The sequence below is a fragment of the Vulpes vulpes genome, chromosome 15, assembly GCF_048418805.1.
Source record: "Vulpes vulpes isolate BD-2025 chromosome 15, VulVul3, whole genome shotgun sequence".
Taxonomy (NCBI): Eukaryota; Metazoa; Chordata; class Mammalia; order Carnivora; family Canidae; genus Vulpes; species Vulpes vulpes.
In genome coordinates, this window is record NC_132794.1 from 62,155,239 (window position 1) to 62,177,447 (window position 22,209).

A 22,209-nucleotide genomic window follows, 5' to 3' on the forward strand; every position below is an offset into this window, starting at 1 on the left:
GTGGTTTTGTGAGGTTGGATTCCAAGAGTAGACGAGTAGAGCCCAGAACCCCCATATATCATCTTGACTCTTAAACGCAGTCTTACTTGTAAAAGATACATCCTTAGAGAGTTACAGTCTTTTCCTTTCATTCCATATGGATATGTTGCAAATTAAAGCTCTTTATGTAGAACATACTGCTTTATAGTGAAACTGTGAGGCAAATAGACCACATTAATTAACCTTTTCTCATAAATCTGCATTTTTATGTGTTGATGTTACCTCACCTGGAATCTGTGCTTCAACACTAATAGCCAGTAAGTGCTTTTAAGACATGTGCTATAATGTCCTAATGGGTTCCGAAATTATACCCTGAATTATTACAGTATTTTCTAATAACTAGCTTTGTTATTACAAGGATTATTTTGTATATTAAGGAGTCAGTATGTGCCAAATTTAGAGTAGCAAGATTTTATATCAGTTGGCCACTGTGGCATGTATATGTCAGTGAAAAAAATCAAATATTAGTTCATATGTCTCCTAAGTTTTTTTTTTAATTTTATGCACTATATCAGCAAATAATTTTGAGCATCCCATCTATGTGTGGAGTTTTAAAATTTAATAAACTGTACATTTTTATATAATCAAAAGTTAATACCTCAATTTATAGTATATAATTATGGGGAAGTTTAAAAAAAGTAATTTTAAATATTTTGGATAATTGGTCATATTTAATTATATTGTTACTGTTTTTACCTTGGGATGGAGAAAAAGAATTAGCTCTGCTATTGTCATTATTTATTTGTGTCTCCATCTTTAATATTAACATCAAACTGTGATCTTTACAGAAGTCTTTTTGAGCAACATGTCTTATTTGTGAGACTGCTTAGTTAAAACCTTTATATTTAATATTTGTAAATTTACTGAACAGTATATTGAAAAGCAAGTAAGTAAGAACTGCTGCCAGTATCAGCACTGTGCGACATCTACTCTCCCTCTAGAACTGGCTCATACCATTTCTGACGTTTAACCATCCAACTTTTGAATTGCAGATATACTCCCAAAAGGAATTTGTACACATTTCTGGGAATATAAATTGGCATGATGACTTTAGAGAATATAGTAAGGCAATACATATAAAGTTGAAAGTATGCACCCTTTACTCCAGCTCCACTTCTTTGTGTCTATCCTTGAGAAAGTCTTACGTATGTATAACACATGTGCGAAGATACTTGTTTCGCCATTCTTCCTGATAACAAACTAGAAACTATTTCTCAGTAGGAGAATAGATCAGCTGTGGTTTTATTTGTATAATGGGACATTTTATAGCAGTAAAAAGGAATAAACTAGGTGTCTATTATCAACATGTATCTCAAAAGCATAATATTGCGTGGAAATGCACGTGTCAGAAGGGATAGATACTATATAATCCCATCTGTTTAAATGTATTAAACACAAACAGTAATGTGTATTGTTTGAGTACATGAATATATATTAAACTTTCAAAATATACATGGGAACCATATATACTAACCTTTTGCTAATGGTTATCTTGGGGTCTAGGGTGAGAATTGAACTATATCTACATTGTTTTAATTTTTGAGAGAGAAAGGAGAAAGATTTGAAATACTCAGTCTAAGCAAATATGGGAAAACATTCTCCCTACTGGGTAGATCATATTGTTGGCTATATAGATATTTGTTCTCTTGAATATTTTTTCACTGGTTCACAATGGAGGATATTTTATAAAACACATGCTATTCTATAAAAGCTAGAATTTGTTAAACTGACTGGAATGATAGTAAGTTTTCTTTTAATTTTATTTATTGGATTTTATCTTCTTGTTTCCATTTTATACTGTATACTTCCAAATCACAACGTAATTACTATGAATGGTCTAGAAGTTGAATTGATTGTCAATAAATGAGGATTTTTGTATAGTTATTTTCTTTGTTTTATAGGAAAAACGTCAGAGAGAGGCTCATTTTCCCTGTACAGCAGAGACACCGGATTACCAGGCTGTCAAGTAAGTTTAATAAATACAAAAGTGAGGTTATTTTTTTTAACACATACATAAAGACTTTGATAGAGGAGGTAGAAATTTATCCAATTTCACCATAATTTGTGCCTTTAATGTGTAACCAAATGTAAGATTTTAAACATATTTTCTTCTTCCTCTGCTTAAAATGTTTTTTCTTCCCCAATTCAACAGACTTTTTCTACCATCAAAGATTTTTATAACTCACCTCCATCTAAATTGGAAGCAAAGTAACAATTATCTTGCTGCCCCTTTCCAAAGTGCTTATCATATCTGGAAATGATTTTTGCATATTTCCTCAAAAAAAGTGGAGCTGCTGATACATGAAGAACATACAATCGCTCTGTGTAGTTTTACTGTCCTGTAATTTTTTTTTAAGATGTTATTTATTTATTCATGAGAGACACAGAGAGGCAAAGACATAGGCAGAGGGAGAAGCAGGCTCCCAATGTGGAATTCTGTCCTGGGACCCTGGGACCATGACCCAGGCTGAAGGCAGACTCTCAACCACTGAGCCACCCAGGTGTCCCACTGTCCTGTAATGTTAAACTTACTGATGTTCTAAATATGTTCATTTCATTCCTATACTCTAACCAATTCTTTAGGCTTCCAAAAGTCTCTTTGACTCGGAAGCATTGTTTCAGTTCTTCCTTAGCATGTTGTAATTTTACAGCCATTTCTCTGCTTATTTTTTTCCCCTATCTTTAGAGAGAATCCTAAACACACAGCTTACCTGTAGATTCCCAACAGAATCAAGCCAATAAAGAATAGAAAAGAAAGGCAGCATGTATGAAATTTATTTTCTGCTGTCTACATGGCTTTCATGAGGTCCACCCTAATTTTAGACATGGCCATGTGTACCAATTTTAACTCTTATTCTAATAGTACTACTCTAATATATTTCCTGTAATTGTTCCATTCAGAATCAGAACACCTAGGTTCAAATCCAGTCTTTACAAGTTACTGATCTATGGTCCCTAAGAAAAGTCATTTAACTGTCAATCCTATCTTTACATTGACTTCCTCATTTGAAAGGTAGAATTAGCAGTTTTGCTTCCACCTACTTTGTAGGTCTCTGAAGGTTAAACTGCATATACTTGTGAAAGCCCTATATTTTACAAAATGCGCATTTACATTTTTTTCCCATGCATATAACCTACAAAACAAAAGCTATTTGGTTTTGGGGGGGGCGGTTATTTCTGTATTATTCGTTCAAGTCATTATATTCACAGTCTCATCAGAAAAGATCGTTGTTGTTCCATGAAATGTCCCATATTGAATCTCTGAGAGTTCTCACTTGGCTTTGGGAAATGAGAGAAAATCCTTAGCACAACCCCATCACAGTAACTCATAACTCTAGTGATTTTTTTCTCCTTTATTCTTACCAGTCTCTGTACATAGATTGGGAAGTGTTTGTATGTAGAGAGAACACACATGTAAGAGTGCACATGGATAAATGCTAGAGTGGAGGAATTTAAACAGTGCCCAGTAGTGGTATATGTGGTATATGTAACAGTGCCCAACAGTGGTATTATAATATGGTAACTTGCATTGATTTTCTTTGATCTGTTAAATCATTCTTGCGTTCCTGAGATAAACTTCACAGAAGCTCTTTTGAATCCTTAGTACTATTTTTTAAGAGACGAAAAAGATTTGAGAGCCACTGGTCTAATGTTAACACTGTTGCTAAACTTGAGGGAAAAATGGTTGTAAGCTCTTAGAAACTACAACTGCATCTAACATATCAGAGAAACTACAACTGCATCTAATATATCAGTTAATGCTTATATTAATGAGTTTCCACTTATATTTTTTATACTCTCTTGGCAAAGATATTGCTGTAGTAAGCTCTATTCATATAATTTTCTAGTTTTGAAAGACAAATCTTAACAGTATTTCCGAAGATTAGTATGTGTTTATACCAGATTTAATTCCTTTCTTTTCATTATTTCTATTTATTTTAATTCTAATGTAATTAACATACAGTGTTATATTAGTTTGAGGTGTACAATACCAGATTCAATTCATATAGAAAACATTTATTTTAAACCTAGATGCATAGCACTGTAATAACAGTCACTACCATTTACTGAATTAAAATCCTTTTAACAGCACCCATTTTTCAGATTGGAAATGGATGTTCTCCAGAGGTATTAAGTAATTTGCTCAAGGCCATGCATCTAGCAAGTGGTAAACCTACTAAACACATGATTGATGCTTTTAACTACAGTATAACAGTCTCCAGTTCCTAGACTATGCCCTTACTACCATTTCATTTTAATTTGTTGAGGAGGGACCTGGGAATTTATATTTTAAACAAGTGCCCTAGTTGAGGCTAGTTCACATAGACTGGGGATTATGCTGTGAGAAACCCAGTTCTTTTCTATATGCCAAATATAAACATCTACTGAGTATAAAAAAGGGAGAAACTATAAGATCAGTGTTTAACAATTGTTTATAACCCTTTGGAAAGATCAGGTAGCCTATGGAAAAGAGAAACAATGTTACAAGAATGTATGAAATGTAAAATAATAAAATTGCTATATACAAGAAATTTAAAGTATTCAAGTGAGGGGAAAATTTGTTAAGAACTCACAGAACTCATTTGTAAATAATAATAATTAACTCATTTGGGCATGAGCCCCAAAGAGGAAGCCCAAAATTCAGCACAGAGGAAAGATTTTACTGCAGCAAAGACAAATAGCATCAGTGAAGATAAGGAGGGCGTGGCACTTAAAACAAGTAAAAGAATTCCTCACTGTGAAAGGAACAATGACCTTGCTGTTTATTATTGTTACTTAGCTCTGACTATGCTGCAATTGGGAGACAAAATTACAATGGATGGCACCAGCTGATTTGAGGCCTAAATACTAAATAGTAAACTCAGGATATTCAAGAGTTAAATAAGATGTATCACTCCTATCCAAGGAAAAACCTGTATTCCAAACAGTATTTGTTATTATGGGTCATAGAAGACAATACACTAATATAACATATTGACTGCCATTTTGTGTTATGTATTCACAAATCTCATAAAAATCTTAACCACGCAATGATAATAAAAGGAAATGTAAATAGTGACTGCAAAATTATATCCAAATGCCACTTTGAAACCATTTTTCTTCAACATAATCCCCAAAGGAACATTAACCCTGCTATTAATGTACATAAAATGCTGCTGACATTCTACAAAATTCAGTCTAATTTAATAATGCCTGATGGGCCTTGCTTCATGTTAAGATGATGTAATAATATGTTGCTAAGTGGGTCTCATATTACTTTCATGACAATCCCATAACTGACGAGCCATTAAAAGGAAACTGGTGTAGTGATATTACTGGAAACATTGATAGATCATTCTGCAATCAAATTTTTTTAATTGATTGAACACAGAACATAGAAACCATCATCTTTATTTACTATAGGTATAATACTTCACCATGATGTGATAAATCCTTTTATCATTACAACAGTTTTTCACTGATATCTGTTAAACAAGTTTGTATTCAAGTAATTTGCATAAGTTTCTCTCCAAGTGTTCAAACCCAGAAGAGACAGGGTCTTGGTTTTTTCAAAGAGGTTTAAATTTCATCAACGTTCAGATATTATATGCTTTAGAAAATGACTAATAACTTTAAACTCAGGTAGCACTTAGTTATTTGGAAATTTACCCATACCATTTGCTTCTTAACCATCCTCTTTTCCCATTATAGCCAGTCTCCCTATATACAGAAATTTAATAATGATAAAATCATCAGAGTCAGTACCTCAGGAAGATACAATAATGATAAATATGTACGTACCTAATAACAGAGCTTTAAAATAAATGAAGCAAATATTGATAGAATTAAAGAGAGAAGTAAACAAATATAAAATTATAATTAAATGTTTGAATACCTTTCTTAGCAGCTGACAAAATAGACAAAAAAAACTTGGTTCATTTATTATCTGCTACCTTGACCTCATTGATATTTATAAAACTCTATTCCCAACAAATGAAGAATATATATTGATTTTGAGGCTGTATGTTATATTCAACAAGATTGGGTCATGTGCTAAATTAATCCATAAAACTAGTGTCAATAAACTGAAAAGACTTGAAATCATACAGCATATTCTCTGACCATAAGAGAATTAAATTAGAAGTCAGTAAGATACTTAGAAAAACACTAAATATTTTAAAATTAAACAACCCATGGGTAAATAATCTGTGATTTTAAAAAATTAAAAGTGAATTAGAAACTATTTCTGATTCAATTATAGTAAAATATGGTATAACAAACTTTGTTGGTGTAGCTACAGCGGTGCCTAGGAGGAGAGGTATAGCTTTAAATGCTTGTATTTAAAAATAATAATAATAATAATAATAATAGATCTGTGGTATACAACCTGAGGTTCTGCCCTAAGAAGCTAGAAAATGAAGCACAAAATAAATAGGAGGCAAATAATACAAATAAGAGCAGAAATCAATGTAATACTACAATAAGAAAAACTAACAAACCAGAATTTTTATTTATTTATTTATTTTTTAATTCTTTTTTTTTTTTTTTTAATTTTTATTTATTTATGTTAGTCACAGAGAGAGAGAGAGAGGCAGAGACACAGGCAGAGGGAGAAGCAGGCTCCATGCACCGGGAGCCCGATGTGGGATTCGATCCAGGGTCTCCAGGATCACGCCCTGGGCCAAAGGCAGGCGCCAAACCGCTGCACCCCCCAGGGATCCCCAGAATTTTTATTTAAAAGGATCCATAAAGTTAACATCTCTTAGCTAGACTGATTAAGACAAAGTGGGAGAGGGAAGGGGAAAGAGCACAATTTACCAATATCTGCAATAGAAGGGAGGTTAACATTATAAACCATATATACATGAAAAAGATAATAAATATTGTGAATAACTTAATTCAATTAATTTGACAACCTAGGGGCAGCCCCAGTGGCTCAGCGGTTTAGCGCCGCCTTCGGCCCGGGGCCTGATCCTGGAAACCTGGGATCGAGTTCCACGTCGGGCTCCCTGCATGGAGCCTGCTTCTCCCTCTGCCTGTGTCTCTGCCTCTCTCTCTCTCTCTCTCTCTCTCTCTCTCTCTGTCTCTCATGAATAAATAAATAAAATCCTTTAAAAAAAATTGACGATTTAGATAAGATAAATTTCTTCAGAAATACCATAAGGACAAGGTGAAAGAAAGTCTGAATAGCTGTGTATCTATTAGTGAAAATAAATTAACTTCAAAAATCCACAAAGAGTGATGAGCACTGGGTAATGTATGGAATTGTTGAATCACTATATTGTACACTTGAAACTAACACTGTATGTTAACTATATTGGAATTAAAATAAAATAAGGGAGGGGGAGTAAAAATTGTTTATGAGAGAAAACCCATAAAACGCTTGAGGGTCATGATTTCATTGGTGAATTCTTTCAAATGCTCGGAGGAAAAAAACACCAATCTTATAAAAACTATTTTAGAAAATATAGAAGGAGGAAACACTTTACAGCTCATTTTATGAGGTGAGCAATAAAACCACACATGTAATTTTGGCTGAACATTTCAAATGTTTAGTTAAGCAGCACATTAACAGAAGTAAGGAGAAAAACAATATGATCATTTCCATAGATGTAGAAAAGATATTCAACAAAAATGAAATATTCATGATAAAACCTCCCAACAAACTAACCATAGAAAGCAGTTTCCTCAGTTTGATAAAAAAGACCTACGTGAAAGATCTATAACAGCATACTTAATGGTGAAAGACTAAATGTTCCTCCTCCCTCCTCTAATATTAGGAGCAAGGTAAGAATTTCCATGCTCATCACTTGAATTTTATGTGCTGGTGTAATAAGTCAAAGCAAAAAGATAAAATTTGGAAAAGAATAAATTAAGGTGAATTTGTAAATGACATGTTTGTGCATGTGGGAAGTCCAAAGGAATCATCAAGAAAACTTTCAGGGGCGCCTGGGCGGCTCAGTCAGTTAAGCATCTGCCTTCGGCTCAGGTCATGATCCCAGAGTCCTGGGATCAAGCCCCACATCAGGCTCCCAGCTCAGCAGGGAGTCTGCTTCTCCCTCTCCCCCTGCTTGTGCGCTCACTCTCTCAAATAAATAAATAAAATCTTTAAAAAAAAAAAAAAGAAAACTTTCAGAACTAATAAACCTCTTGCTTTGTCACAGGATATAAAGTCCATCTAAAAAATAATTATATTTTTACACACCAGCAATGAACAATTAGAAAATGAACAAAAAAGGACTATTTATAGTTACATCAAAAAGCATAAGATACTGACGGATACACTTAACAAAAGATTATAAAACTTCAACAGTGAAAACTGTAAAATATTGCTGGGAGTGATTAAATCAGAGAGGATCTAACTAAATAGAAATGCCATGTTCATGAATTGGAAGACTCAGTATCATTTAGATATTTTTTCCATTAGGCTATAGATTTAATATAGTCCCAGTCAGAATTCTAGCAGGACTTTTTTAGATATTACATAAAATCATTTCATCCACCTAGCTGACAGGTATATGAAAAGATGCTCAATATTACTCATCATCAGGGAAATACAAATGATGAGATACCACCTCACACCTGTCCAAATAGCTAAAATTAACAAAAGAAACATCAAGTGTTAGCGAGAATGTGAAGAAAGGGGAACCCTCTTGCAGTATTGGGTGAATGGAAACTAGTGCAGCCACTCTGGAGAACAGTATGGAAGTTCCTCAAAAAGTTAGAACTAACCTATGATCTGGCAAATGCATTACTAGGTATATACCCAAGGATACAAAATACAGATTCAAAGGGGTACCCACCCTAATGTTTACAGCAGCATTATCAACAATAGCCAAACTATGGAGAGAGCCCAAATGTCCATCGACTGATAAAGATGAGGTCGTATATGTGTGTGTATATAAAACATGATTGTATTTATATTTTATATATTAATATATAAAAAATATTTGGCCATCAAAAAGAATGAAATCTTGCCATTTGCAGCAATATGGATGGAGCTAGAGTATATAATGCTAAGTGAAATAAGTCAGAGAAAGACAAATATTGTGTGATTTCATTCACATGGAATTTAAGAAAGAAAACATGAACACATGGGAAGGGGGCTAAAAAACGAGAGAGAAAAACCATAAGAGACTCTTAATGATAGAGAACAAACTGAGGGGTGATGGAGGAAGATTGGGGGATGGACTAGATGAGTGATGGGTATTAAGGAGAGCACTTGGTATGAAGAGCACTGGGTGTTGTATATAATTGATGAACCACTGAATTTTATTCCTGAAACCAGTATTGCCCTGTGTGTTAAATAGAATTTAAATAAAAATTGAGGGACGCCTGGGTGGCTCAGCGGTTAAACGTGTCTGCCTTCAGCTCAGGGCATGGAGTTTCGGGATTGAACCACATCGGGCTCCCTGCATGGAGCCTACTTCTCCCTCTGCCTGTGTCTCTGCCTCTCTCCTTCTGTGTTTCTCATGAATAAATAATCTTTTATAAATAAATAAAATTGGGAGGAAAATTAAAAACAAAAAATAAAAGTTCATTTGAAAAGGCAAAGGATTGGGGCACCTAGGCGGCTCAGTTGGTTAAATGTTTACTTTTTTGGCTCAGGTCGTGATCTAAGGTCCTGGAATCAAGCCCTGCATCCAGCTCTTTGCTCAGTGGGGAGCCTATCTGTCTGTCTGTCTGTCTCTCTCTCTCTCTTTCACTGTCACTCACTCAAATAAGATCTTTTTTAAAAAATTAAAAATCTGTGATTATCAAGAAAATGAAAAGAGAAGCCACAAATTGGGAGAAGTGTTTGCAATACATGTATCTGACAAAATGATCCCTGACAACTCAATAATAACCAAGCAACCCATGTTCTTTTAAAATGGACAAAACATAGGGCACCTGGGTAGCTCAGTGGGTTCAGCATCTGACTCTTGATTTCAGCTCAGGTCTTAATCTCAGGGTCATGACTTTAAGTGCTTCATTGAGCTCCACACTAGATGTGGAGCCTACTTAAAAAAAATGAGTGAATAGGCAAAACGCTTGAATGACACTTCACATAAGAAGATAAACAAATGAGGGGGCACCTGGGTGGCTCAATCAATTAAGCTTCTGCTTGGTTTTGGCTCAGGTCATGATCTCGCCATTGTAGGATTGTGCCCCCCATGGGGCTCTGCCCTCAGTGCAAAGTCTGCTTCAGATTCTCTCTCCCTCTCCCTCCCTTCCTCTCTCTCATAAATAAATAAGTTTTTTTTTTTAATTCTTAAAAAAGGGGATGCCTGGTGGCTCAGTGGTTGAGCATCTGCCTTCAGCTCAGGGCGTGATCCCAAGGTCTGGGATGGAGTCCCACATTGGGCTCCTTGTGGGGAGCCTGCTTCTCCCTCTGCCTGTGTCTCTGCCTCTCTCTGTGTATCTCTTATGAATAAATAAATAAAACCTTTAAAATTTTTCTTAAAAAAAATACAAATGGGCAGTCTGCACAAAAGGAAAATGTTCTACATTATTAGCTGTTAGGCACATGAAAATTAAAACCAGAGTGACATGTTAGTATACAACTACCCAGAACAGCTAAATTTAAAAAGATGATACATTGCTAACGGGACTGTAAAATGGTATAATGACTTTAGAAAACTGGCAATTTTTTAAAAGTTAAACATGTATCTGCCCCATGACTCAGCAATTTACTCTCAGGTATTTAATTCAAATGAAAACATTGTTCACAAAAAACTTTCTCAAAAATGTTTGTAACAGTTTTACTCAGTATAGCCTAAAACTTGGAAATGCAGATGTTCATCAACAGGATAATGGATAAATGACCTATATCATGTTCATACACTGAATGTTGTTCAGCAATAAAATGGAATGATCTAATGACTTCAGTAATGTTATGTTAAAAACAGGCCAAATCTCAAAAATACTGTATGACTCCATTTATATAAATGTCTGTAATAAGCAAAACCATCCTGTGTTGATAAAAATCAAATCAGTGGTTGCAAATAGGAGGATTCTTCTATAAAGGGACCTCATTGCTGAAGTAATAGAAACGTCTGTCTTGATATGCATTCATCAAAATTGATTGAGTAGTCCACTTAAGATCTGAACATTTTATTATATGTAAATAACAGCTTAGCTTTTAAAAAATGAAATGAAAAGAAATGCCATTTACAGTAACATCCAAGAAATGTGAAATACTTAGGAATAAGTTTTAACAAAAGACATGTAAAATGTCAGCACCAAAAACTGCTAACTACAACCATTGCTTATGGAAACTTAAAGTCACCCCAGCAAATCAGAGAATATACCACCTTTATGAATAGGAAAACAGTATTTTTAAAAGTCATTTCTTCCCAAATTGATCTGTAGATAAATGCAATCCTAATTATAACCTCACTAGGATTTATGTGTGTGTGTGTGTGTGTGTGTGTGTGTGTGTGTAGGAATTTACAGGCTGGGGCAGCCCGGGTGGCCTACGGGTTTAACGCCGCCTTCAGCCCAGGGCGTGATCCTGGAGATCCAGGATGGAGTCCCACATCAGGCTCCCTGCATGGATCCTGCTTCTCCCTCTGCCTGTGTCTCTGCCTCTCTCTGTGTGTCTCTCATGAACAAATAAATAAAATCTTTTTTTAAAAAATCATCAATTATGTGTTAAAAAAAAAAAAAAGGAAAAATAGTCATGAGTGAGAACAGGTCTGCTGGTAAGAGAACCCCCAAAAGGATGAGGCCTATGGAATAATTACCAGCCTAAGATATCTGTAAGAATATAAGAAACTCTTACTGCTAATAGAGGAAAAAAGTTTTCCTCAACCCTTTTAAGGTTCCTGGCTGGGTCTGAAAAGCAAACTGACAAAGACAGATTAACAGGAGAAAATCATACAAATTTATTTAACATAATTTTTTCTGAGAGCCTTCTTAAGGAAATGAAGACATTTCCTTCATTGTTTGAGTCTGAAAGACACAGACTTATGTACATTTATGCTAAGTTTGATGAAGAGAACAGAATCATGGAGGAACATGAATAGATTAAGGAGTATGAGGTAATTGTAGTGAATTAGGGAAAATTTAATAAGACCTATCTCTTAGCATTCCTCTTGACATCCCTTTGTCTTTGGAGATAAGGATGTTCCTTTCCTCCTGACATAGGGAGGGCACCTCTCACATAAGCATGTTATGGCCTGTTTTAGTGAAGAAGGGCTGGGGAGGGGGCAGTTAGAATGACCATCCTGCTCCTGGCAGTTCTTCAGACTCATCTTAAAATATTTAATTATGCCAAGGTACCATGTTTGGGGGTGGTATATCCTGAACCCTATCATTGCTTTTATTCATAAAATCGAGCTACTAAGACAATGTTTACTGTGTTTTAAACTATTCAGTAACCCTAATTGTTTCATCTCTAGATTTCATTTGGTTTGAGGTAGTTCTTTTATAAATTTCTATACATTTAAAATAACTTCCCTAAGAAGTATTTTGAGGTGATTTACTTTATTTCAAAACTAATCAAATAATGGGAGTTTTACACAGATCCATATTCCACAACATTATGTGTTCATTGCATTTCAACATTTCATTGGCCAGATTTTAGCACTTTTAGTGTTTTTTATTTTGTTTTTAATAAGAATCCTTTATTATCTAAGAACTATTATACCCTTAATAATTATTGCATTCCCAACTTTTAAAAATCTGTTGCAACTTCCATTTTAAGCAAACCAAATACACTTAAAATTTAAATGCTTCTTCATCTTTTCTCTGCTGCTTCTTAGTGGGTAAAAAATGTCAGAGAGCTTCACACACTGTAGAACTTGATTAAAAGATAAGGAATCAACAAGAATTTGCTTGTTTTACCATGTATAAGGATCTGGGCCAGCAACAGAATAAAAGATTTAGCATCAATCTTCAAGAAGCTTACATTCTAGATGGGGGGAGACTAGCTCTGTACACACAGAGAAAATCAATGAAAATCATAAGATAACCTGTAGTAAATCTCAAGGAAGTGGCACAGATGTGAGTTAGAACTCAGAAGAGAGTGAAATTGGTGTGATTTTGATACAGAGAAAATTTTGCAAAGGAAATATACAATCCTTAAACCTTGGAAAATGGGTAAGATTTGACTGAGAGGAAAACATCTTGGGGAAAGAGAACATATAACTAATATAAATATAAGTTATAATATTGAACACATATTGTAGCTTCTTCCTTAATTTTCTCCCACAGAGCAATTAGGTCATCCCAAATAGTCTCCTTGTGTCCAGTTTATAAATTCTCTTGTATATTTGGAACAAAAACTTAACTTTTCTAGGAAACACTGTTATTGGGCAGCCCCGGTGGCTTAGCAGTTTAGCGCCCCCTTTGGCCTGGGGTGTGATCCTGGAGATGCAGAATCAGGCCCCATGTCGGGCTCCCTGCATGGAGCCTCCTTCTCCCTCTGCCTGTCTCTCTCTCTCTCTCTCTCTCTGACTCTCATGAATGGATGGGTAAAATCTTAAAAAGAAAGAGAGGAAGGAAGGAAGGAAGGGAGGAAGGAAGGGAGGGAGGGAGGGAGGGAAAGGAAAGAGAAAGAAAAGAAAAGAAAAGAAAAAAGAAAAGAAAAGAAAGAAAGAAAGAAAGAAAGAAAGAAAGAAAGAAAGAAAGAAAGAAAGAAACACTTGTATCTTTCATCCTGTCGTATGTCCAGTCTGAAACCCTTAGAGGACAAAACACAAACTTTTTGGTTAGGCATTTAAGCAACATCCTTAAAATTCAAACACCTCATACTATCCTTCAAAGCAAATATTTCATTCAAACCAAACTAAAATGCTACTATTCCCAGAATACACATTCAGTTATTCATTCATTCAAAATACATTCAAAAGGTATTCATTGAAATCTTCTGTTTGTCAGGCACGAAGTAGTTGCTGAAAATACAACAAACAGCCATTGACCCTAATTGCTCTAGACTATACGTGAAAAGCGTAATAAGGGATAGTTTAGACAGATCTTAGTAATTAGGCTATAACAACAGCATACTGCATGTGTTAAAAGGTAAATATATTAAAATACATAAAGTTATGACTCTCCTACAGGATAAAAAGTGAATGTGTTTATAGATTTTATCTCATCAGTGAAGAAATTTGTAAGATGTCAGAACCAGTACAAAGGAGAATCCAAAAACACAATCATAGATCAAAATTATGAAAATTGCTAAAAAGGAAACAAAAACAGAGAAAGATAAATACAGAAAGCAAACTGGCAGTTGCCAGAGGTGGGAGGGGGAGTGAAATAGATGAAGGGCAGATTAAGATTGCAAACTTCAGTTAAAAATAAATGTCATGGAGATAAAAAGTACAGCACAGGGAATACTTCCAGTCAATAATATTGTAATAACATTACATAGTAACAAATGAAAACTATACTTATGTAGTGAACATTGAGTAATATATAGAATAGTCAAATCACTATGTTGTATACCTTAAACTGTAGTATATCATATGTCAACTATACTTCAATAGCAAACATTTAAAAATAAATTTTAAGGGGTGCCTGGGTGGCTCAGTCAGTTAACTATCTGCCTTTTTCTCAGGTCCTGATACCAGAGTCCTGGGATCAAATTTGTCAGGCTCCCTGCTCAGCAGGGAATCTGCTTCTCCCTCTCCCCAACCCACCCCCTTTTGCACTCTTTCACGCATGTTCTCTCTCTCTCAAATCTTTTAAAAAATAAAAAATAAATTTTAAAACTCACGGAAACTAATGTTCAAGTGTAGACCAAAGTTTGTTTTTTCCTTTAGAGCAAGATGGTAGAAGGTATTGAGAGTGGAGAGCAGTTGTTCATCCCACGCATGCTCTCTCTCTCTCAAGTAAATAAATCTTTTTAAAAAATAAAAATAAATTTTAAAAGTTATGGAAATTAATGTTCACATGTAGACCAAAGTTTGTTTTTTTTCCTTTCAAGCAAGGTGGTAGGAGATATTGAGAGTGGAGAGCAGTTGTTCATCCCTTCACTGAAAAGAATGTGTTTTGCAGGTCTATAGATAAGAATTAGTTTACATTGCTATTAGTTACCTACAACTTATAAAGTTGTAAAATAGCTCCCATAGAATGAGAGTCAGATAACCTAGACAGTTGTGCTCTAGAGTAGGAGTCAGTGAACTATGGCTATCAGCCAAATATTCCCACCCCCTTTTTTTTGGTAAATGGTTTTATTAGAACATAGTCATTCCCATTCATTTACATATTAACTGTGGCTTCTTTCTTGCTACAAAGATGGAATCGAATTGTTACAAAAGGGACAATATGGCTCACAGAACTTGAGTGTTTTCTGTCTGGCCTTTACAGAACTGACCCTACTCCAGAAAATGCATAATTTTCCATCCAAACAGTTTTTTCCTAAACAGGTATGTGTTTCTGACCGTTAAAAGAGAATCAGGGGTTTCTTTCTTTTATTCAGCAGACTAAATGTAGAAGCATAGATAGCAAATGTTTGACTGGATAGGTTAATGATAATAGTGATAATACAGATATACCTTGGAAGTACTGCAGATTCAGCTCCAGAACACTACAATAAAGCGAGTTGTGTAATGAAGTGAGTCAGATGAATTTTTTGCTTTCCCAATGTATATGTTTACACTATATTGTAGTCCGTTAAAGTATACAAATAGCATTATATCTAAAAGAACTATGGGGCAGCCATAGCCCAAAAGAACTATGGCGTAACGGTTTAGTGCCTGCCTTCAGCCCAGGGTGTGATCCTGGAGACCTGGGATCGAGTCCCATGTCAGACTCCCTGCATGGAGCCTGCTTCTCCCTCTGCCTGTGTCTCTGCCTCTCTCTCTCTCTCTCTCTGTCTGTCTCTCATGAGTAAATAAATAAGATCTAAAATAAATAAATAAATAAATAAATAAAGTACATACCTTTTTTTTTTAATTTTATTTATTTATTCATGAGAGACAGAGAAAGAGAGAGAGAGAGGCAGATACAAGGCAAAGGGAGAAGCAGACTCCACGCAGGGAGCCCGATGTGGGACTTGATCCCGGGTCTCCAAGATCAATGCCCTGCGCCAAAGGCGGCACTAAACCACTGAGCCACCCGGGTTGCCCCAATGTACATATCTTAATTTAAAAATATTTTATTACAGGAACACTTGTGCGGCTTAGTCTGTTAAGTGTCAGACTCTTGATTTCATCTCTGGTCATGATCTCATGGGTTGTCCGTTTGATACCCACATTAGGCTCTGTGCTCTGTGAGAGTCTGCTTGAGGTTCTCTCTCTCCTCTTCCCCTGCCACTCCCCTCACTCTCTCTCATGCATGTGCTCTCTCTCAAGCACATGTTCTCTCTCTCTTAACATAAATAAATCTTTATAAAAAAAACTTCATTCCTGGGCACCTGGGTGACACAGTTGATAACATCAGACTCTTGATTTTAACTCAGGTTGTGATCTTAGGGTCACAGAATCGAACCCCACATGGGACTCTGCTCAACGTGGAATCTGCTTGAGACTCTTTCTGCTCTCCTCTGCCCCACCCTCCTCTGTAAAATAAATAAATCTTTAAATCATTAAAAACAATAAAAAATAAACTTTCTTTGCTGAAAAATGCTAGCCCTCCTCTGCCCCACCCCCTTCTGTAAAATAAATAAATCTTTAAATCATTAAAAGCAATAAAAAATAAACATTCTTTGCTTAAAAATGCTAGCCATCATCTGAGCTTTCAAGTGAGTCATATTTTTTCTGGTAGTGGGTCTTGCCTCACTGTTGATAGCCACTCACTTATCAGAAGGGTGGTTACTGAAGTTGGGGTAGCTGTAGCAATTTCTTCAAATAAGACAACAATGAAATTTGCTCCACTGATGGCCTCTTCCTTTCATAAACAATTTCTCTGTAGCACACGATCCTGTTTGATAACATTTTACCCACCATAGACCTTTCAGAATTGGAATCAATCCTCTTAACTTTATTGTTATATATAAATCCTTTGTTGTCAGGGGATCCCTGGATGGCTCAGCGGTATACCACCTGCCTTCAGCTCAGGGTGTGATCCTGGAGTCCCAGGATCGAGTCCCACATCAGCCTTCCTGCATGGAGCCTGCTTCTCCCTCTGGCTGTGTCTCTGCCTTTCTCTGTGTGTGTCTCTCATGAATAAATAAATAAAATCTTTAAAAAAAATTATTTGTTGTCATGTCAACAATCTTCACGGTATCTTTACCAGAAGTAAATTCTACCTCAAGAAACCACTTTCTTTATCAATTAGAAGCAATTCCTCATGTTAAAGTTTATAAGATCACAGTAATTCATTTGCATCTTCAGCCTCTAATTCCATTTCCCTGTTCCTTCTACCACGTCTGCACTTACTTACTCCACTGAAGTCTTGAACACCTACAAGTCATCCATTAGGGTTGAAATCAACTTCTTCCAAACTCCTGTTCATTTTGATGATTTGACCTCTTCCTATGAATCACAAATGTTCTTAATAGCCTGTAAGATGATGAATCCTTTCCAGGTTTTCAGCTGACTTTGCACAGGTCCATCAAAGGAGTTGCTATCTAAGGCAGATCTAGCCTTGTATATTTCTTTAATAATAGGACTTGAAAGTCAAAATTACTCTTTGATCTATGGGCGACAGAATGGATATTCTGTGAGCAGGCATGAAAACAACACTAATCTCATTGTACATCTCCATCAGCTCTCTTAGATGACCAGGTTCACTGTCAGCAATAATATTTTGACAGAATTCTTTTTTTCTAAGCAATAGGTTTCAACAACAGGCTCAAAGTATTCAGTAAACTATGTCAGCATGTAAACTATATAAACAGATGTGCTTTGTTCCATTGACAGAGAGCACAAGCCATGTGTATTTAGCATGATTCTTAAGGGCCCTAGGATTTTCATCATGGTCAATGAGCATTGCCTTCAACTTCAAGTCACCAGCTGCATTAGCCCCTAACAAGAGAGTCAGCCTTAGAAGTCAGGCATTGACTTCTCCTCTCCAGCTATGAAAGTCCTAGATGGTTCATCTTCTAAAAGAAGGCTATTTACATTGAAAAATCTGTTCAGTATAGCTACCTTTGTTATCTTAGCTAAATCTTCTGGATAACTTTCTACAGCTTCCATGTCAGCACTTGCTGCTTCACCTTGCACTTTTATGTTAGAGAGAAGGCTTATTTGCTTAAACTTTATGAGCCGACTTCTCTAACTTCATACTTATGCAGCTTCCTCAACTCTCTTGGCCTTCATAGAATTGAGGAGAGGTAGGGCCTTGCTCTGGATTCAACTTTGGCTTAAGGGAATTTTGTAACTAGTTTGATCTTATATCCAGATCACTAAAACTTTCTCCATAATTCAGACTGTTTGGCTTTCTTACCAATCATGTGTTCACTGGGATAGCACTCTTAATTTCTTTCAAGAATTTTTCCTTTGTATTCGTTGGCTTGGCTAACTGTTGGGTGTAAGTGGATTAGCTTTTATCCTATCTCCATATTTGTCTTGCCCTCCTCACTAAAAGCTTAATCATTTCTAGCTTTTGATTTGAAGTGAGAGTTATATTCTTCCTTTCACCTGAACATTTAGAGGCCATTGCTGGGTTATTAATTGGCCGAATTTGAACACTGTTATGTCTCAGGAAATAAGGAGGCTCAAGGCTAGGAAGAGACATGGGGAACAACTGGTCAGTGGAGCAGTTAAAACACACACTTTTATTGAATAAATTCACCATCTTATATGGGTATAGAGTTCATAGTGCCCAAAAACAATTACAATAATAACATCAAAGATCACTGATCATAAATCATCATAACAAATATAGTAATAATAAAGAAGTTTGAAGTATTGAGAGAATTAGCAAAATGTGACACAGAGACACAAAGTTTGCAAATGCTGTTGGAAAAATAGCGCCATGGACTTGCTTGGCCAGAAGTGGCCACGAACCTGCAATTTATAAACCATGCAGTATCTGCAAAGGGTAGTAAAACAAAATGTGCCTAAACGTGAGGGCTAGCATATATCATACATTTACTATTGCCAGGCCTTGTGCTAAGCACCTTACAGACATTTCATACGATCCTTGCATATGACAGAAGTGTTGTTGCTGCTGTTGCAGTTATTATTTCTCCATTTAACAATTAAGGAACTTGAGTTGTGCCTCAGAGATCATAGAATTTATCCAATGTTTCATAGCTGGTCAATGGCTAAGGATAGAAGAATTGAAGCAGTGATGAGATTATAGTTAAAGTAATAGACTGTGTAGGCTAATTTTCAAAGGAAGGAAATAAAGCCATGATGAAACTTTGGGACTGGAAAAAAATAAAAAGGTCAAGATATTGAATATCTTGAGACAAAAGAACAAGCAGCAGTAAGTAGTAAAGGAGTGATGGCACTGTACGAATAGGTTATGTCAGAGTTGAATATTGAACTTAAAAATTGGCAGAAGTCAAGTGGTTTGCAGTACTCAGAGCATCCTTTTGGCAATAAATTAGTTGATGGTAATGGGAGGATTGTTGGGAGTCAGAAATGTTAAAAAGACATAAAAGTGGCTATGGGGATACCTGAGTGGCTCAGTGGTTTGGCACCTGCCTTCAGCCCAGGGCATGATCCTGGAGTCCCAGAATCAAGTCCCACGTCAGGCTCCCTGCATGGAGTCTGCTTCTTCCTCTGCCTGTGTGTGTCTGTCTGTCTGTCTGTCTGTCTCTCTCTCTCTCTCTCTGTCTCTCATGAATAAATAAATAAAATCTTTTAAAAATTAAAATAAAATAAATAAAAGTGACTATGGATCAGTGTTGAAGCTCTCCAAGAGATAATTCACTCAAAAAGTGGGCTGTGCGTACTAGTAATCCATGGGTATTCAAAAAATGTTTGAATCTGAATTCTGTGATCTAGGAAGGAAAATATAACCAGGGAAGCATCAGCTACCTGCAGAGTGAGCTTCTGAGTTTGGGACATAGGTAAAATAAATTATTTTGTGGAAGGAAAGTCTCATCTTAAAGTATCAAGCAGTAGGCAAGTATAATTTCCTACTTCTGTTAAAAGGCCAGAGAGAGTCTGATGATGCAGAGGTTACTTAGCAGGAAAAAAACTTCATTGTTTCTGTTCTCTCCATAAAACTTGCTAATTATACTTTTGGTGGTACTCAGTGCTCTTTGGGAACATTGTTTAAAAGTCAGTTTATTCTTCTGGAAACGTATCTCAGGGGGAAAAATGTATATTAAATAAGGCTAGAGATTAGACACCATCTCAGGAAAAAAGAAAAAGGAGATGACAACAGACTGGTCATTATATGATTATAAGATATTGTTGTCAGTTGTGGAGCCATACCAAGAACTGAGAGATGATAGAATAAATAAGGCAGGAGCAGCAGAATGCCGGCAGTTATTAAAGCTAGATGATAGGAAGGTTCCTGGGTGGCTCAGTTGGTAAGGGTCAGGTCATGATCCCAGGGTCTTCGGACCAAGCCCCACTTTGGGCATTAGGCTCCCTCTTCAGCGGGGAGCCTGCTCCTCGGGCTTGTGCTTCTGCTATCTCTCATGCACATGCATATTCTCTCAAATAAATAAAATCTTAAAAAAAAAAAGGCTGGATGAAAGGTATAGGAAGGTTTATTATACAGGGTGTTTTGTTTGTTTTGTTTTGTTTAATTTTTGTTTGTATTTGAAAATTCCCAAAATAAAAAGCTTAACTTTTAAAAGATGTTCCAGTATGGAATGTCAGTTCAAAAAGCATTGCATACCCAACTATATACCTACTACTGTATTGTGTTTTATGTTATTCTTAATTGTATTTTTAAAAATGCAAGGAATTGGGAAGAGGGGGTAGTTGTTTACAAGATGTGAAAGCTAGCATTGAAGGTAAAAATAGTGGCTTTTAGTTATCAGAACTCTCCTGAAAATCTTAGGGCTACATAATACCATTTTCACAAAAGCAAAAGAGAAATGACGTTTCTTTAACTCCTGTTCTTCTAATGTTGGTTAGCACCTCACATAGCAAGCTTCTTTTTATTTACAAAGAAAGGGTTCAAAGGCACACTGGTAGCTTTGCAGGAAGACTTTCAGAGGACTGTATCAAGGAAATTTCTAACCTAAGACATGCAGAAAAACTGCTCACTAGGAAGAAGATGGGTGTAGAGTATGCTAACTACTGACCTCAGAAAAAGTTTGCTTTCAAGAAATCCCTTATAGCATTTTAGAAGTAGGGACTCTCTTTATGGAAACCTATAAAAACCTAAAAAAAAGTCATTCTCATTGCATATTTGCAATTATGCAATTATTTATATACTGGATATATTAAAATTGTTTTTAATGGTTTTTGTCATAGTTTTTCTTTTTATTCCCCAAAAATCTTCTTTTGTTAATCTATATCCCATACCTCCCTACTCAATATCTTTTCTTTTTTTTTAAATCTTTTCTTTTTAAAGATGAGGTTCATGTGTCAGAGACCAAGAACAATTTATTGTTTGTTTGTTTTTTAAGATTTTATTTATTTATTCATAGACACAGAGAGAGAGAGAGGCAGAGACACAGGCAGAGGGAGAAGCAAGCTCCATGCAGGGATCCCGGCGTGGGACTGGATCCCAGATCTCCAGTATCACACCCCAGGCTGCAGGTGGCGCCAAACCGCTGTGCCACCAGGGCTGCCCTACTCAATATCTTTTCATTGGCTGGTGTAGGATTGAGAAAAAAAGTTCAGAGAAAAATTAGTGAAAATGAAATATTAAGATGTCACCTACAGTTGGTAAGATAGTAAAGTTTCCCTCTGCTACTGATGATTAAAGATTGGGAAATCTAAACTGCTAAGATTACCGTGTTTTACTAATTTAATAGTACATAGGTAGTTTCTTTTCTTAAAGATTGGGCTGATTGCGTTGGCAGCATGCATTTGATGGATGACTGTCATTATCTTCTCAAACCTGCCTGACACTTTAAGTGTAGAAAATGATAATTAAATTTTCAAGAGACCATGTTGAGATTATAAGATTTGGGGCTTGTAAAAGAACAAGCGTAACAGTTGGATACCGTGGTTGGTGTGTTTTTATTGACCTGGGGAAAGGAATAGAAACATCTCAGGTTTTCTTTTACTTTGTTTCTCTGTACAATCCCCCTCCCCCTCAATTAATGTATTGTCCAAAGTGTTTATAATGACTTGGAACTATTCAGGTTGCACAAAGCATTTAATGAAATCTTGCCTTAGACAAAACACTAGAGAGGATCATAATTAATGTCTCATTTTCTGCCAGTTGCTATTGATTACT

General features: G+C 35.8%; 1 protein-coding gene across 18 annotated transcripts in view; it reads left to right on the forward strand.

Annotated features, from left to right (window-relative positions):
* TCF12 (transcription factor 12) overlaps nucleotides 1-22,209 on the forward strand; it is a 368,612-nt gene that overhangs the window by 247,815 nt on the left and 98,588 nt on the right. For all 18 annotated transcript variants that reach the window (XM_025998239.2, XM_025998306.2, XM_072738610.1 and 15 more), the window contains one exon: nucleotides 1,941-2,005. In XM_025998239.2, coding sequence (XP_025854024.1) covers nucleotides 1,941-2,005 — 65 coding nt within the window. The remainder of the gene's footprint in view (nucleotides 1-1,940; nucleotides 2,006-22,209) is intronic.